This window comes from Scyliorhinus torazame, chromosome 4 (assembly GCF_047496885.1).
Source record: "Scyliorhinus torazame isolate Kashiwa2021f chromosome 4, sScyTor2.1, whole genome shotgun sequence".
Classification (NCBI taxonomy): Eukaryota; Metazoa; Chordata; class Chondrichthyes; order Carcharhiniformes; family Scyliorhinidae; genus Scyliorhinus; species Scyliorhinus torazame.
Genome location: NC_092710.1, coordinates 37,816,579 through 37,835,888, shown reverse-complemented (window position 1 = coordinate 37,835,888; position 19,310 = coordinate 37,816,579). Strand labels below are relative to the sequence as shown.

The 19,310-nt window shown below is 54.4% G+C and overlaps 1 protein-coding gene across 1 annotated transcript in view; it reads right to left on the bottom strand.

The window, feature by feature from the left end:
• The window catches only part of LOC140410949 (rho GTPase-activating protein 4-like), a 108,165-nt gene extending 88,960 nt beyond the window's left edge, over window positions 1–19,205 (bottom strand). Inside the window, exons 1-3 of the mRNA XM_072499804.1 lie at window positions 19,108–19,205; window positions 13,877–14,071; window positions 12,541–12,625 (exon numbers count right to left, since the gene is read on the bottom strand). Coding sequence (XP_072355905.1) covers window positions 12,541–12,625; window positions 13,877–14,059 — 268 coding nt within the window. The 5' untranslated portion in view covers window positions 14,060–14,071; window positions 19,108–19,205. The remainder of the gene's footprint in view (window positions 1–12,540; window positions 12,626–13,876; window positions 14,072–19,107) is intronic.
• Window positions 19,206–19,310: the final 105 nt, after the last annotated feature.

Genomic DNA, 19,310 nt, shown 5'->3' with positions numbered 1-19,310 from the left:
CACTGACCCTGACTCCAGTATCCCCCACACACTGACCCTGACTCCAGTATCCCCCACACACACTGACCCTGACTCCAGTATACTCCACGCACACTGACCCTGACTCCAGTATACACCACACACTGACCCTGACTCCAGTATCCCCCACGCACACTGACCCTGACTCCAGTATACTCCACACACTGACCCTGACTCCAGTATCCCCCACACACACTGACCCTGACTCCAGTATCCCCCACACACACTGACCCTGACTCCAGTATACTCCACACACACTGACCCTGACTCCAGTATACTCCACACACACTGACCCTGACTCCAGTATCCCCCACACACACTGACCCTGACTCCAGTATACTCCACCCACACTGACCCTGACTCCAGTATACTCCACACACACTGACCCTGACTCCAGTATCCCCCACACACACTGACCTTGACTCCAGTATACTCCACACACACTGACCCTGACTCCAGTATACTCCACACACTGACCCTGACTCCAGTATCCCCCACACACTGACCCTGACTCCAGTATCCCCCCCACACACTGACCCTGACTCCAGTATACTCCACACACACTGACCCTGACTCCAGTATACTCCACACACACTGACCCTGACTCCAGTATCCCCCACACACTGACCCTGACTCCAGTATCCCCCCCACACACTGACCCTGACTCCAGTATACTCCACACAAACTGACCCTGACTCCAGTATACTCCACACACACTGACCCTGACTCCAGTATACTCCCCACACACTGACCCTGACTCCAGTATACTCCACACACTGACCCTGACTCCAGTATCCCCCACACACACTGACCCTGACTTCAGTATACTCCACACACACTGACCCTGACTCCAGTATACTCCACACACACTGACCCTGACTCCAGTATACTCCACACACACTGACCCTGACTCCAGTATACACCACACACACTGACCCTGGCTCCAGTATACTCCACACACACTGACCCTGACTCCAGTATACTCCACACACACTGACCCGGACTCCAGTATACTCCACACACTGACCCTGACTCCAGCATACTCCACACACACTGACCCTGACTCCAGTATCCCCCACACACTGACCCTGACTCCAGTATACTCCACACACTGACCCCGACTCCAGTATCCCCCACACACTGACCCTGACTCCAGTATACTCCACACACACTGACCCTGACTCCAGTATCCCCCACACACTGACCCTGACTCCAGTATACACCACACACACTGACCCTGACTCCAGTATACTCCACACACACTGACCCTGACTCCAGTATACTCCACACACACTGACCCTGACTCCAGTATACACCACACACACTGACCCTGACTCCAGTATACTCCACACACACTGACCCTGACTCCAGTATACTCCCCACACACTGACCCTGACTCCAGTATCCCCCACACACTGACCCTGACTCCAGTATCCCCCACACACACTGACCCTGACATCCCCCACACACTGACCCTGACTCCAGTATACTCCACACACACTGACCCTGACTCCGGTATCCCCCACACACACTGACCCTGACTCCAGTATACACCACACACACTGACCCTGACTCCAGTATACTCCACACACACTGACCCTGACTCCAGTATACACCACACACACTGACCCTGACTCCAGTATACACCACACACACTGACCCTGACTCCAGTATACTCCACACACACTGACCCTGACTCCAGTATACACCACACACACTGACCCTGACTCCAGTATACTCCACACACACTGACCCTGACTCCAGTATCCCCCACACACACTGACCCTGACTCCAGTATCCCCCACACACTGACCCTGACTCCAGTATACTCCACACACTGACCCTGACTCCAGTATACTCCACACACACTGACCCTGACTCCAGTATCCCCCACACACTGACCCTGACTCCAGTATACTCCACACACACTGACCCTGACTCCAGTATCCCCCACACACTGACCCTGACTCCAGTATACTCCACACACACTGACCCTGACTCCAGTATACACCACACACACTGACCCTGACTCCAGTATACTCCACACACACTGACCCTGACTCCAGTATCCCCCACACACTAACCCTGACTCCAGTATCCCCCACACACACTGACCCGGACTCCAGTATCCCCCACACACTGACCCTGACTCCAGTATACTCCACACACACTGACCCCGACTCCAGTATACTCCACACACTGACCCTGACTCCAGTATACTCCACACACACTGACCCTGACTCCAGTATACTCCACACACACTGACCCTGACTCCAGTATCCCCCACACACTGACCCTGACTCCAGTATACCCCACACACACTGACCCTGACTCCAGTATACTCCACACAATGACCCTGACTCCAGTATACCCCACACACACTGACCCTGACTCCAGTATACTCCACACACACTGACCCTGACTCCAGTATACTCCACACACTGACCCGGACTCCAGTATACACCACACACACTGACCCTGACGCCAGTATCCCCCACACACTGACCCTGACTCCAGTATACTCCACACACACTGACCCTGACTCCAGTATCCCACACACAGTGACCCTGACTCCAGTATACTCCACACACACTGACCCTGACTCCAGTATACTCCACACACACTGACCCTGACTCCAGTATCCCCCACACACTGACCCTGACTCCAGTATCCCCCACACACTGACCCTGACTCCAGTATACTCCACACACACTGACCCTGACTCCAGTATACTCCACACAATGACCCTGACTCCAGTATCCCCCACACACACTGACCCTGACTCCAGTATACACCACACACACTGACCCTGACTCCAGTATCCCACACACACTGACCCTGACTCCAGTATACTCCACACACTGACCCTGACTCCAGTATACTCCACACACACTGACCCTGACTCCAGTATCCCCCACACACACTGACCCTGACTCCAGTATACTCCACACACACTGACCCTGACTCAAGTATACGCCACACACACTGACCCTGACTCCAGTATCCCCCACACACACTGACCCTGACTCCAGTATACACCACACACTGACCCTGACTCCAGTATCCCCCACACACACTGACCCTGACTCCAGTATACTCCACACACTGACCCTGACTCCAGTATACTCCACACACACTGACCCTGACTCCAGTATACTCCACACACTGACCCTGACTCCAGTATACTCCACACACACTGACCCTGACTCCAGTATCCCCCACACACTGACCCTGACTCCAGTATACTCCACACACACTGACCCTGACTCCAGTATACACCACACACACTGACCCTGACTCCAGTATCCCCCACACACTGACCCTGACTCCAGTATACTCCCCACACACTGACCCTGACTCCAGTATCCCCCACACACTGACCCTGACTCCAGTATACTCCACACACACTGACCCTGACTCCAGTATACTCCACACACACTGACCCTGACTCCAGTATACACCACACACACTGACCCTGACTCCAGTATCCCCCACACACACTGACCCTGACTCCAGTATCCCCCACACACACTGACCCGGACTCCAGTATCCCCCACACACACTGACCCTGACTCCAGTATACTCCACACACTGACCCTGACTCCAGTATACTCCACACACACTGACCCTGACTCCAGTATCCCCCACACACTGACCCTGACTCCAGTATCCCCCACACACACTGACCCTGACTCCAGTATACTCCACACACACTGACCCTGACTCCAGTATACTCCACACACACTGACCCTGACTCCAGTATCCCCCACACACTGACCCTGACTCCAGTATCCCCCACACACTGACCCTGACTCCAGTATACTCCACACACACTGACCCTGACTCCAGTATCCCCCACACACACTGACCCTGACTCCAGTATACTCCACACACACTGACCCTGACTCCAGTATACTCCACACACACTGACCCTGACTCCAGTATACACCACCCACACTGACCCTGACTCCAGTATACTCCACACACACTGACCCTGACTCCAGTATACTCCACACACACTGACCCTGACTCCAGTATACTCCACACACTGTCCCTGACTCCAGTGTCCCCCACACACACTGACCCTCACTCCAGTATACTCCACACACACTGACCCGGACTCCAGTATCCGCCACGCACTGACCCTGACTCCAGTATACTCCACACACTGACCCTGACTCCAGTATACTCCACACACTGACCCTGACTCCAGTATACTCCACACACACTGACCCCGACTCCAGTATACTCCACACACTGACCCTGACTCCAGTATCCCCCACACACACTGACCCTGACTCCAGTATACTCCACACACACTGACCCTGACTCCAGTATACTCCACACACTGACCCTGACTCCAGTATCCCCCACACACACTGACCCTGACTCCAGTATACTCCACACACTGACCCTGACTCCAGTATCCCCCACACACACTGACCCTGACTCCAGTATCCCCCACACACTGACCCTGACTCCAGTATACTCCACACACACTGACCCGGACTCCAGTATCCCCCACACACTGACCCTGACTCCAGTATACTCCACACACACTGACCCTGACTCCAGTATACTCCACACACTGACCCTGACTACAGTATACTCCACACACACACTGACCCTGACTCCAGTATACTCCACACACACTGACCCTGACTCCAGTATCCCCCACGCACACTGACCCTGACTCCAGTATCCCCCACACACTGACCCCGACTCCAGTATACTCCACACACACTGACCCTGACTCCAGTATACTCCACACACACTGACCCTGACTCCAGTATCCCCCACACACACTGACCCTGACTCCAGTAACCCCCACACACACTGACCCTGACTCCAGTATACACCACACACTGACCCTGACTCCAGTATCCCCCACACACTGACCCTGACTCCAGTATCCCCCACACACACTGACCCTGACTCCAGTATACTCCACACACTGACCCTGACTCCAGTATACTCCACACACACTGACCCTGACTCCAGTATACTCCACACACACTGACCCTGACTCCAGTATCCCCCACACACTGACCCTGACTCCAGTATCCCCCACACTGACCCTGACTCCAGTATACTCCACACACTGACCCTGACTCCAGTATACTCCACACACACTGACCCTGACTCCAGTATCCCCCACACACTGACCCTGACTCCAGTATACTCCACACACACTGACCCTGACTCCAGTATACTCCACACACTGACCCTGACTCCAGTATCCCCCACACACACTGACCCTGACTCCAGTATCCCCCACACACTGACCCTGACTCCAGTATACTCCACACACTGACCCTGACTCCAGTATCCCCCACACACTAACCCTGACTCCAGTATACTCCACACACACTGACCCTGACTCCAGTATCCCCCACACACTAACCCTGACTCCAGTATACTCCACACACACTGACCCTGACTCCAGTATCCCCCACACACTGACCCTGACTCCAGTATCCCCCACACACTAACCCTGACTCCAGTATACTCCACACACACTGACCCTGACTCCAGTATACTCCACACACTGACCCTGACTCCAGTATCCCCCACACACACTGACCCTGACTCCATTATACTCCACACACTGACCCTGACTCCAGTATCCCACACACACTGACCCTGACTCCAGTATCCCACACACACTGACCCTGACTCCATTATACTCCACACACTGACCCTGACTCCAGTATCCCCCACACACACTGACCCTGACTCCAGTATACTCCACACACTGACCCTGACTCCAGTATCCCCCACACACACTGACCCTGACTCCAGTATACTCCACACACACTGACCCTGACTCCAGTATACTCCACACACACTGACCCTGACTCCAGTATACTCCACACACACTGACCCTGACTCCAGTATACTCCACACACACTGACCCTGACTCCAGTATCCCCCACACACACTGAACCTGACTCCAGTATCCCCCACACACTGACCCTGACTCCAGTATCCCCCACACACACTGACCCTGACTCCAGTATACTCCACACACACTGACCCTGACTCCAGTATACTCCACACACACTGACCCTGACTCCAGTATACTCCACACACACTGACCCTGACTCCAGTATACTCCACACACACTGACCCTGACTCCAGTATCCCCCACACACACTGAACCTGACTCCAGTATACTCCACACACACTGACCCAGACTCCAGTATACTCCACACACTGACCCTGACTCCAGTATCCCCCACACACTGACCCTGACTCCAGTATACTCCACACACACTGACCCTGACTCCAGTATACTCCACACACACTGACCCTGACTCCAGTATACACCACACACACTGACCCTGACTCCAGTATCCCCCACACACACTGACCCTGACTCCAGTATCCCCCACACACACTGACCCGGACTCCAGTATCCCCCACACACACTGACCCTGACTCCAGTATACTCCACACACTGACCCTGACTCCAGTATACTCCACACACACTGACCCTGACTCCAGTATCCCCCACACACTGACCCTGACTCCAGTATCCCCCACACACACTGACCCTGACTCCAGTATACTCCACACACACTGACCCTGACTCCAGTATACTCCACACACACTGACCCTGACTCCAGTATCCCCCACACACTGACCCTGACTCCAGTATCCCCCACACACTGACCCTGACTCCAGTATACTCCACACACACTGACCCTGACTCCAGTATCCCCCACACACACTGACCCTGACTCCAGTATACTCCACACACACTGACCCTGACTCCAGTATACTCCACACACACTGACCCTGACTCCAGTATACACCACCCACACTGACCCTGACTCCAGTATACTCCACACACACTGACCCTGACTCCAGTATACTCCACACACACTGACCCTGACTCCAGTATACTCCACACACTGTCCCTGACTCCAGTGTCCCCCACACACACTGACCCTCACTCCAGTATACTCCACACACACTGACCCGGACTCCAGTATCCGCCACGCACTGACCCTGACTCCAGTATACTCCACACACTGACCCTGACTCCAGTATACTCCACACACTGACCCTGACTCCAGTATACTCCACACACACTGACCCCGACTCCAGTATACTCCACACACTGACCCTGACTCCAGTATCCCCCACACACACTGACCCTGACTCCAGTATACTCCACACACACTGACCCTGACTCCAGTATACTCCACACACTGACCCTGACTCCAGTATCCCCCACACACACTGACCCTGACTCCAGTATACTCCACACACTGACCCTGACTCCAGTATCCCCCACACACACTGACCCTGACTCCAGTATCCCCCACACACTGACCCTGACTCCAGTATACTCCACACACACTGACCCGGACTCCAGTATCCCCCACACACTGACCCTGACTCCAGTATACTCCACACACACTGACCCTGACTCCAGTATACTCCACACACTGACCCTGACTCCAGTATACTCCACACACACACTGACCCTGACTCCAGTATACTCCACACACACTGACCCTGACTCCAGTATCCCCCACGCACACTGACCCTGACTCCAGTATCCCCCACACACTGACCCCGACTCCAGTATACTCCACACACACTGACCCTGACTCCAGTATACTCCACACACACTGACCCTGACTCCAGTATCCCCCACACACACTGACCCTGACTCCAGTAACCCCCACACACACTGACCCTGACTCCAGTATACACCACACACTGACCCTGACTCCAGTATCCCCCACACACTGACCCTGACTCCAGTATCCCCCACACACACTGACCCTGACTCCAGTATACTCCACACACTGACCCTGACTCCAGTATACTCCACACACACTGACCCTGACTCCAGTATACTCCACACACACTGACCCTGACTCCAGTATCCCCCACACACTGACCCTGACTCCAGTATCCCCCACACTGACCCTGACTCCAGTATACTCCACACACTGACCCTGACTCCAGTATACTCCACACACACTGACCCTGACTCCAGTATCCCCCACACACTGACCCTGACTCCAGTATACTCCACACACACTGACCCTGACTCCAGTATACTCCACACACTGACCCTGACTCCAGTATCCCCCACACACACTGACCCTGACTCCAGTATCCCCCACACACTGACCCTGACTCCAGTATACTCCACACACTGACCCTGACTCCAGTATCCCCCACACACTAACCCTGACTCCAGTATACTCCACACACACTGACCCTGACTCCAGTATCCCCCACACACTAACCCTGACTCCAGTATACTCCACACACACTGACCCTGACTCCAGTATCCCCCACACACTGACCCTGACTCCAGTATCCCCCACACACTAACCCTGACTCCAGTATACTCCACACACACTGACCCTGACTCCAGTATACTCCACACACTGACCCTGACTCCAGTATCCCCCACACACACTGACCCTGACTCCAGTATACTCCACACACACTGACCCTGACTCCAGTATACTCCACACACTGACCCTGACTCCAGTATACTCCACACACTGACCCTGACTCCAGTATCCCCCACACACACTAACCCTGACTCCAGTATACTCCACACACACTGACCCTGACTCCAGTATACTCCACACACTGACCCTGACTCCAGTATCCCCCACACACACTGACCCTGACTCCAGTATCCCCCACACACTAACCCTGACTCCAGTATACTCCACACACACTGACCCTGACTCCAGTATACTCCACACACTGACCCTGACTCCAGTATCCCACACACACTGACCCTGACTCCAGTATCCCACACACACTGACCCTGACTCCATTATACTCCACACACTGACCCTGACTCCAGTATCCCCCACACACACTGACCCTGACTCCAGTATACTCCACACACTGACCCTGACTCCAGTATCCCCCACACACACTGACCCTGACTCCAGTATACTCCACACACACTGACCCTGACTCCAGTATACTCCACACACACTGACCCTGACTCCAGTATACTCCACACACACTGACCCTGACTCCAGTATACTCCACACACACTGACCCTGACTCCAGTATCCCCCACACACACTGAACCTGACTCCAGTATACTCCACACACACTGACCCAGACTCCAGTATACTCCACACACTGACCCTGACTCCAGTATCCCCCACACACTAACCCTGACTCCAGTATACTCCACACACACTGACCCCGACTCCAGTATACTCCACACACTGACCCTGACTCCAGTATACTCCACACACTGACCCTGACTCCAGTATCCCCCACACACTAACCCTGACTCCAGTATCCCCCACACTGACCCTGACTCCAGTATACTCCACACACACTGACCCTGACTCCAGTATACTCCACACACACTGACCCTGACTCCAGTATCCCCCACACACTGACCCTGACTCCAGTATCCCCCACACACACTGACCCTGACTCCAGTATACTCCACACACTGACCCTGACTCCAGTATCCCCCACACACTAACCCTGACTCCAGTATACTCCACACACACTGACCCAGACTCCAGTATACTCCACACACACTGACCCTGACTCCAGTATCCCCCACACACTGACCCTGACTCCAGTATCCCCCACACACACTGACCCTGACTCCAGTATACTCCACACACACTGACCCTGACTCCAGTATACTCCACACACTGACCCTGACTCCAGTATCCCCCACACACACTGACCCTGACTCTAGTATACTCCACACACACTGACCCTGACTCCAGTATACTCCACACACACTGACCCTGACTCCAGTATACTCCACACACACTGACCCTGACTCCAGTATCCCCCACACACTGACCCTGACTCCAGTATACTCCACACACACTGAACCTGACTCCAGTATACTCCACACACACTGACCCTGACTCCAGTATACTCCACACACTGACCCTGACTCCAGTATACTCCACACACACTGACCCTGACTCCAGTATACTCCACACGCACTGACCCTGACTCCAGTATACACCACACACACTGACCCTGACTCCAGTATCCCCCACACACTGACCCTGGCTCCAGTATACTCCACACACACTGACCCTGACTCCAGTATACTCCACACACACTGACCCTGACTCCAGTATACTCCACACACACTGACCCTGACTCCAGTATACACCACACACACTGACCCTGACTCCAGTATCCCCCACACACTGACCCTGGCTCCAGTATACTCCACACACACTGACCCTGACTCCAGTATACTCCACACACACTGACCCCGACTCCAGTATACTCCCCACACACTGACCCTGACTCCAGTATCCCCCACACACTGACCCTGACTCCAGTATACTCCACACACACTGACCCTGACTCCAGTATCCCCCACACACACTGACCCTGACTCCAGTAACCCCCACACACTGACTCTGACTCCAGTATACTCCACACACACTGACCCTGACTCCAGTATACTCCACACACACTGACCCTGACTCCAGTATCCCCCACACACTGACCCTGACTCCAGTATACTCCACACACACTGACCCTGACTCCAGTATCCCCCACACACTGACCCTGACTCCAGTATCCCCCACACTGACCCTGACTCCAGTATACTCCACACACTGACCCTGACTCCAGTATACTCCACACACTGACCCTGACTCCAGTATACTCCACACACACTGACCCTGACTCCAGTATACTCCACACACACTGACCCTGACTCCAGTATCCCCCACACACTGACCCTGACTCCAGTATCCCCCACACTGACCCTGACTCCAGTATACTCCACACACTGACCCTGACTCCAGTATACTCCACACACTGACCCTGACTCCAGTATACTCCACACACACTGACCCTGACTCCAGTATACTCCACACACACTGACCCTGACTCCAGTATACTCCACACACACTGACCCTGACTCCAGTATACTCCACACACTGACCCTGACTCCAGTATCCCCCACACACACTGACCCTGACTCCAGTATCCCCCACACACACTGACCCTGACTCCAGTATACACCACACACACTGACCCTGACTCCAGTATCCCCCACACACACTGACCCTGACTCCAGTATACTCCACACACACTGACCCTGACTCCAGTATCCCCCACACACACTGACCCTGACTCCAGTATCCCCCACACACTGACCCTGACTCCAGTATACTCCACACACACTGACCCCGACTCCAGTATACTCCACACACTGACCCTGACTCCAGTATCCCCCACACACTGACCCTGACTCCAGTATCCCCCACACACTGACCCTGACTCCAGTATCCCCCACACACTGACCCTGACTCCAGTATACTCCACACACACTCACCCTGACTCCAGTATCCCCCACACACACTGACCCTGACTCCAGTATACTCCACGCACACTGACCCTGACTCCAGTATACTCCACACACACTGACCCTGACTCCAGTATCCCCCACACACACTGACCCTGACTCCAGTATACTCCACACACACTGACCCTGACTCCAGTATACTCCACACACACTGACCCTGACTCCAGTATCCCCCACACACACTGACCCTGACTCCAGTATCCCCCACACACACTGACCCTGACTCCAGTATCCCCCACGCACTGACCCTGACTCCAGTATACTCCACACACTGACCCTGACTCCAGTATACTCCACACACTGACCCTGACTCCAGTATACTCCACACACTGACCCTGACTCCAGTATCCCCCACACACTAACCCTGACTCCAGTATCCCCCACACACTGACCCTGACTCCAGTATACTCCACACACACTGACCCTGACTCCAGTATACACCACACACACTGACCCCGACTCCAGTATCCCCCACACACACTGACCCTGACTCCAGTATACTCCACACACACTGACCCTGACTCCAGTATCCCCCACACACTGACCCTGACTCCAGTATCCCCCACACACACTGACCCTGACTCCAGTATCCCCCACACACACTGACCCTGACTCCAGTATACTCCACACACACTGACCCTGACTCCAGTATACTCCACACACACTGAACTTGACTCCAGTATACACCACACACACTGACCCTGACTCCAGTATACTCCACACACACTGACCCTGACTCCAGTATACTCCACACACACTGACCCTGACTCCAGTATACTCCACACACTGACCCTGACTCCAGTATCCCCCACACACTGACCCTGACTCCAGTATACTCCACACACACTGACCCTGACTCCAGTATCCCCCACACACACTGACCCTGACTCCAGTATCCCCCACACACTGACCCTGACTCCAGTATCCCCCACACACTGACCCTGACTCCAGTATCCCCCACACACTGACCCTGGCTCCAGTATCCCCCACACACACTGACCCTGACTCCAGTATCCCCCACACACACTGACCCTGACTCCAGTAACCCCCACACACACTGACCCTGACTCCAGTATCCCCCACACACACTGACCCTGACTCCAGTAACCCCCACACACTGACCCTGACTCCAGTATACTCCACACACTGACCCTTCTCGATGGATGGTTTCAGCAGTTCGAACTTTGCCTGGAGTTTAGAGATCCTGCAGTTGACCGCGACGCCTTCCTTCAGTTTCTGGGGAGGAGGAGAGAGAATTATCCTGACAGGTACCTCGGAACCCACCCCAAAATCCCGGGGTATTCACCCCCCCCCTCCCCCCCAAAACCCCGGGGTAATCACCCTCCCCCAAAAAACCCCGGGGTAATCATTCCCCTCCCCCCCCAAAACCCGCGGAGTAATGACCCCCCCCCAAATCCCCAGGGTAATCATTTCCCCTCCCCCCCTAAAACCCCCGGGGTAATCACCCCCCCCCCAAATCCCCAGGGTAATCATTCCCCTCCACCCCTAAAACCCCCGGGGTAATCACCCCCCTCCCTCCCAAAACCCCGGACTAATGACCCCCAAAACCCCCGGGGTAATCATTCCCCTCCCCCCCAAAACCCCCGGGGTAATCATTCCGCTCCCCCCCCTAAAACCCCCGGGGTAATCACCCCCCTCCCTCCCAAAACCCCGGAGTAATGACCCCAAAATCCCCGGGGTAATCATTCCCCTCCACCAAAACCCCCGGGTAATCATTCCCCTCCCCCTCAAAACCCCCGGGGTAATCATTCCCCTCCACCAAAACCCCCGGGTAATCATTCCCCTCCCCCTCAAAACCCCCGGGGTAATCATTCCCCTTCCCCAAAACCCCCAGGGTAATCACCCCCCTTCCCCTCCAAAACCCCGGGGTAATCACCCCCCTCCCCCCCGATGTAATTACATCCTCCCCCCCCCCAAAACCCCCCGAGGTAATCACCCCCCTACCCCCCCCCCCCGAGGTAATCACCCCCCTCCCCCCAAAACCCCCGGGGTAATCACCTCCCTCCCCCCACAACCCCCGGGGTAATCACCCCCCTCCCCCCAAAACCCCTGGTGTAATCACCCTCCCCTCCAAAACCCCCGAGGTAATCACCCCCCTCCCCCCAATACCCCCGGGGTAATCACCCCCCTCCCCCCAATACCCCCGGGGTAATCACCCCCCTCCCCCAATAGCCCCGGGGTAATCACCCCCTCCCCCCCAAAACCTCCGGGGTAATTAACCCCCCCCAAAACCCTGGGGTGATCGCCCCCATCCCCGACACCAGGGTGTATCTGTATCCGAAGGTTTGGGTTTTTTTCGCCCCCACAGTGTATCTTGAGAAGGTGCATTTACCCCGGGGCGGGGGCAAGGGGGGTATCTTTGCCCCGTCACTGGGTCAGGAAGGGTCTGAGTGTATCCCCTGTCCGGAGTGTACTGGCTTTAATGACCCCCACAGTGTGTGGGCTCTGGTTGGTGAGGGGTCTTACGGTGAAGTAATAAGTCTCCGTCTCCTGCTGGGTACTGCGTCGCTTGCCGATGCTGGCTTTACTACAGGAGTCCGATCCGGCGGATTTGACGGACTCTGTGGATCGGCTGCACTGGAGGCTGTCCGGGAGGTCCGTGTCCTCACTCGCAGCCTGGTCCTGCAGCACCCGTACTGTGGCCCGCATCGTCTTGTTAATCTACAGCGGCAAGAGTGTTAGAGAGAGTCAGTGACAGACCTCCGCACACTCACTATCATCCCCGTGCACACACTCACTATCATCCTCGCACACACTATCATCCCCGTGCACACACTCACTCTCATCCCTGTGCACACACTCACTATCATCCCCGTGCACACACTCACTATCATCCTCGCACACACTATCATCCCCGTGCACACACTCACTCTCATCCCTGCACACTAACTCACTATCATCCTCGCACAGTCACTCACTATCATCACAGCACACTCACTCACTATCATCACAGCACACTCACTCACTATCATCCTCGCACTGTCACTATCATCCCCGTACACTCACTCACTACCATCCCTGCACACTCACTCACTATCATCCCCGCACTCTCACTCACTATCATCCCTGCACACTCACTCACTATCATCCCTGCACACTCACTCACTATCATCCCCGCACACTCACTCACTATCATCCCCGCACGCTCACTCACTATCATCCCCGTGCACACACACACTATCATCCTCGCACTCACTCACTATCATCCCCGTGCACACACTCACTATCATCCTCGCACACACTCACTATCATCCCCGTGCACACACTCACTCTCATCCCCGTGCACACACTCACTCTCATCCCCGTGCACACACTCACTATCATCCCCGTGCACACACACACTATCATCCTCGCACTCACTCACTATCATCCTCGCACGCACACTCGCAATCATCCCCGCGCACACACTCGCTATCATCCCCGCGCACACACTCGCTATCATCCCCGCGCACACACTCACTATCATCCCTGCACACACACTCACTATCATCCTCGCACGCACACTCGCTATCATCCCCGCGCGCACACTCGCTATCATCCCCGCGCGCACACTCACTATCATCCCCGCGTGCACACTCACTATCATCCACGCGCGCACACTCAATATCATCCCCGCGCACACACTCACTATCATCCTCGCACACACACTCACTATCATCCTCGCACACACTCACTATCATCCCCGCACGCACACTGACTATCATCCTCACGCACAAACTCACTATCATCCTCGCGCACACACTCACTATCATCCCCGCTCACACACTCACTATCATCCTCGCACACACACTCACTATCATACCTGCACACACACTCACTATCATCCCCGCACACTCACTCACTATCATCCCCGCGCGCACACTCATTATCACCCTCGCACACACACTCACTATCATCCCTGCGCACACACTCACTATCATCCCTGCACACACACACTATCATCCCCGCACACACACTCACTATCATCCCCGCGCACACACTCACTATCATCCTCGCACACTCACTGACAATCATCCCCGCACACTCACTCACAATCATCCCCGCACACTCACTCACTCAATCATCCCTGCACACTCACTCACTATCATCCCTGCACAGTCACTATCATCCCTGCACACTCACTCACTTTCATCCCCGCACACTCACTCACTATCATCCCCCCACTCACTATCATCGCCGCACACTCACTCACCATCATTCCCGCACACTCACTATCATCCCTGCACACTCACTCACTATCATCCCCGCGCACACACTCACTATCACCCCCGCACACACACTCACTATCATCCCCGCACACACTCACTATCATCCCCGTACACTCACTCACTATCATCCCCGTACACTCACTCACTATCATCCCCGCACACTCACTCACTATCATCCCTGCACACTCACTCACTATCATCCCCGCACACTCACTCACTATCATCCCCGCACACTCACTCACTATCATCCCCGCACACTCACTCACTATCATCACCACACTCACTATCATCGCCGCACACTCACTCACCATCATCCCCGCACACTCACTATCATCCCTGCACACTCACTCACTATCATCCTCGCACAGTCACTCACTATCATCACCGCACACTCACTCACCATCATCCTCGCACTGTCACTATCATCCCCGTACACTCACTCACTATCATCCCTGCACACTCACTCACTATCATCACCGTACACTCACTCACTATCATCCCTGCACACTCACTCACTATCATCCCCTCACACTCACTCACTATCATCCCCGCACACTCACTCACTATCATCCCCGCACACTCACTCACTATCATCCCCGCACACTCACTCACTATCATCCACGCACACACTCACTATCATCCTCGCACACTCACTCACTATCAACCCGCACAGTCACTATCATCCCTGCACACTCACTCACTTTCATCCCCGCACACTCACTCACTATCATCCCCGCACACTCATTCACTATCATCACCGCACTCACTATCATCGCCGCACACTCACTCACTATCATTCCCGCACACTCACCATCATTCCCGCACACTCACTCACTATCATCCTCGCACACTCACTCACTATCATCCCCGCGCACACACTCACTATCACCCCCGCACACACACTCACTATCATCCCCGCACACACTCACTATCATCCCCGTACAATCACTCACTATCATCCCCGTACACTCACTCACTATCATCCCCGCACACTCACTCACTATCATCCCTGCACACTCACTCACTATCATCCCCGCACACTCACTCACTATCATCCCCGCACACTCACTCACTATCATCCCCGCACACGCACTCACTATCATCCCCACACACTCACTCACTATCATCCCCGCACACTCACTCACTATCATCCCCGCACACTCACTCACTATCATCACCACACTCACTATCATCGCCGCACACTCACTCACCATCATCCCCGCACACTCACTATCATCCCTGCACACTCACTCACTATCATCCTCGCACAGTCACTCACTATCATCACCGCACACTCACTCACTATCATCCTCGCACTGTCACTATCATCCCCGTACACTCACTCACTATCATCCCCGCACACTCACTCACTATCATCCCCGCACACTCACTCACTATCATCCCCGCACACTCACTCACTATCATTCCCGCACACTCACTCACTATCATTCCCGCACACTCACTATCATCCCCGCACACTCACTCACTATCATTCCCGCACACTCACTCACTATCATCCCCGCACACTCACTCACTATCATTCCCGCACACTCACTCACTATCATTCCCGCACCCTCACTATCATCCCCGCACACTCACTCACTATCATTCCCGCACACTCACTCACTATCATCCCCACACATTCACTATCAATCCCGCACACTCACTCACTATCATCCCCGCACACTCACTCACTATCGTCCTGCACACTCACTAACTATCATCCTTGCACACTCACTCACTATCCTCCCCGCACTCTCACTCACTATCATCCTCGCACACTCACTCACTATCATCCCTGCACACTCACTCACTATCATCCCTGCACACTCACTCACTATCATCCCCGCACACTCACTCACTATCATCCCTGCACACTCACTCACTATCATCCCCGCACAGTCACTATCATCCCTGCACACTCACTCACTATCATCCCCGCACACTCACTCACTATCATCCCCGCACACTCACTCACTATCATTCCCGCACACTCACTCACTATCATCCCCGCACACTCGCTCACTATCGTTCCGCACACTCACTCACTATCATGACCGCACACTCACTCACTATCATCCCGCACACTCACTCACTATCATCCCCGCACACTCACTCACTATCATCCCCGCACACTCACTCACTATCATCCCCGCACACTTACTCACTATTATCCCCGCACACTCACTCACTACCATCCCCGCACGCTCACTCACTACCATCCCCGCACACTCACTCACTACCATCCCCGCACACTCACTCACTATCAACCCTGCACACTCACTCACTATCATCACCGCACACTCACACACATTATCATTCATGCACACTCTCACACACAAACACACTCACACTTTCATCCCTGCACACACTCAAACTCACTCTCAGAGTTACACAGTATCATCCCCGCACATACTCTCTCTCACACACACAGACAGACACAGACAGACACACACACAGACAGACACACACACAGACAGACAGACACAGACACACACACAGACACGCACACACAGACAGACACACACACAGACAGACAGACACACACACACACACAGACACACACACACAGACAGACACACAGGGACAGACTGACACACCCACAGACAGACACACACACACAGACACACACACACAGACAGACACACACAGACAGACACACAGGGACAGACTGACACACACACAGACAGACACACACACAGACAGACACACACAGACAGACACACACACACACAGACACACACACACACAGACACACACACAGACAGACACACACACAGACTGACACACACACAGACAGACACAAGGACAGACACACACACACAGACAGACAGACACACACACAGAGGCACAAGGACAGACACACACAGACAGACACACACACAGACAGACACACACACACACAGACACACACACACAGACACACACACAGGGACAGACTGACACACCCACAGACAGACACACACACACAGACACACACACACAGACAGACACACAGAGACAGACACACAGGGACAGACTGACACACACACAGACAGACACACACACAGACAGACACACAGGGACAGACTGACACACACACAGACAGACACACACACACACAGACAGACACACACACACACAGACACAAGGACAGACACACACACAGAGACAGACACACACACACAGAGACACAAGGACAGACACACACACACAGACAGACACACACACACAGAGACACAAGGACAGACACACACAGACAGACACACACACAGACAGACACACACACAGACTGACACACACAGACAGACACACAGGGACAGACACACACACACAAGACTGACACACACAGACAGACACACACACAGACAGACACACACACAGACAGACACACACACAGACTGACACACACAGACAGACACACAGGGACAGACACACACACACAAGACTGACACACACAGACAGACACACACACAGACAGACACACCGGTGAGACATTTGGCCAATCACCTCCTCGTACTCCAGTTTAGCTGTGGCCAGCGATCCCTGGAGGCTTTGTAAACGTGATTGAAGATCCTGATAGACGGCCGACACGGCCCTGAGTTCACACACCTGTCAGAGCGAGAGACAGGAGAGAAACAGGAATGGAATGAAACTCTGAGCAATGTCCGTGTATCACAGTGGCTAGGATACACCACATCTCCCTCAAACGC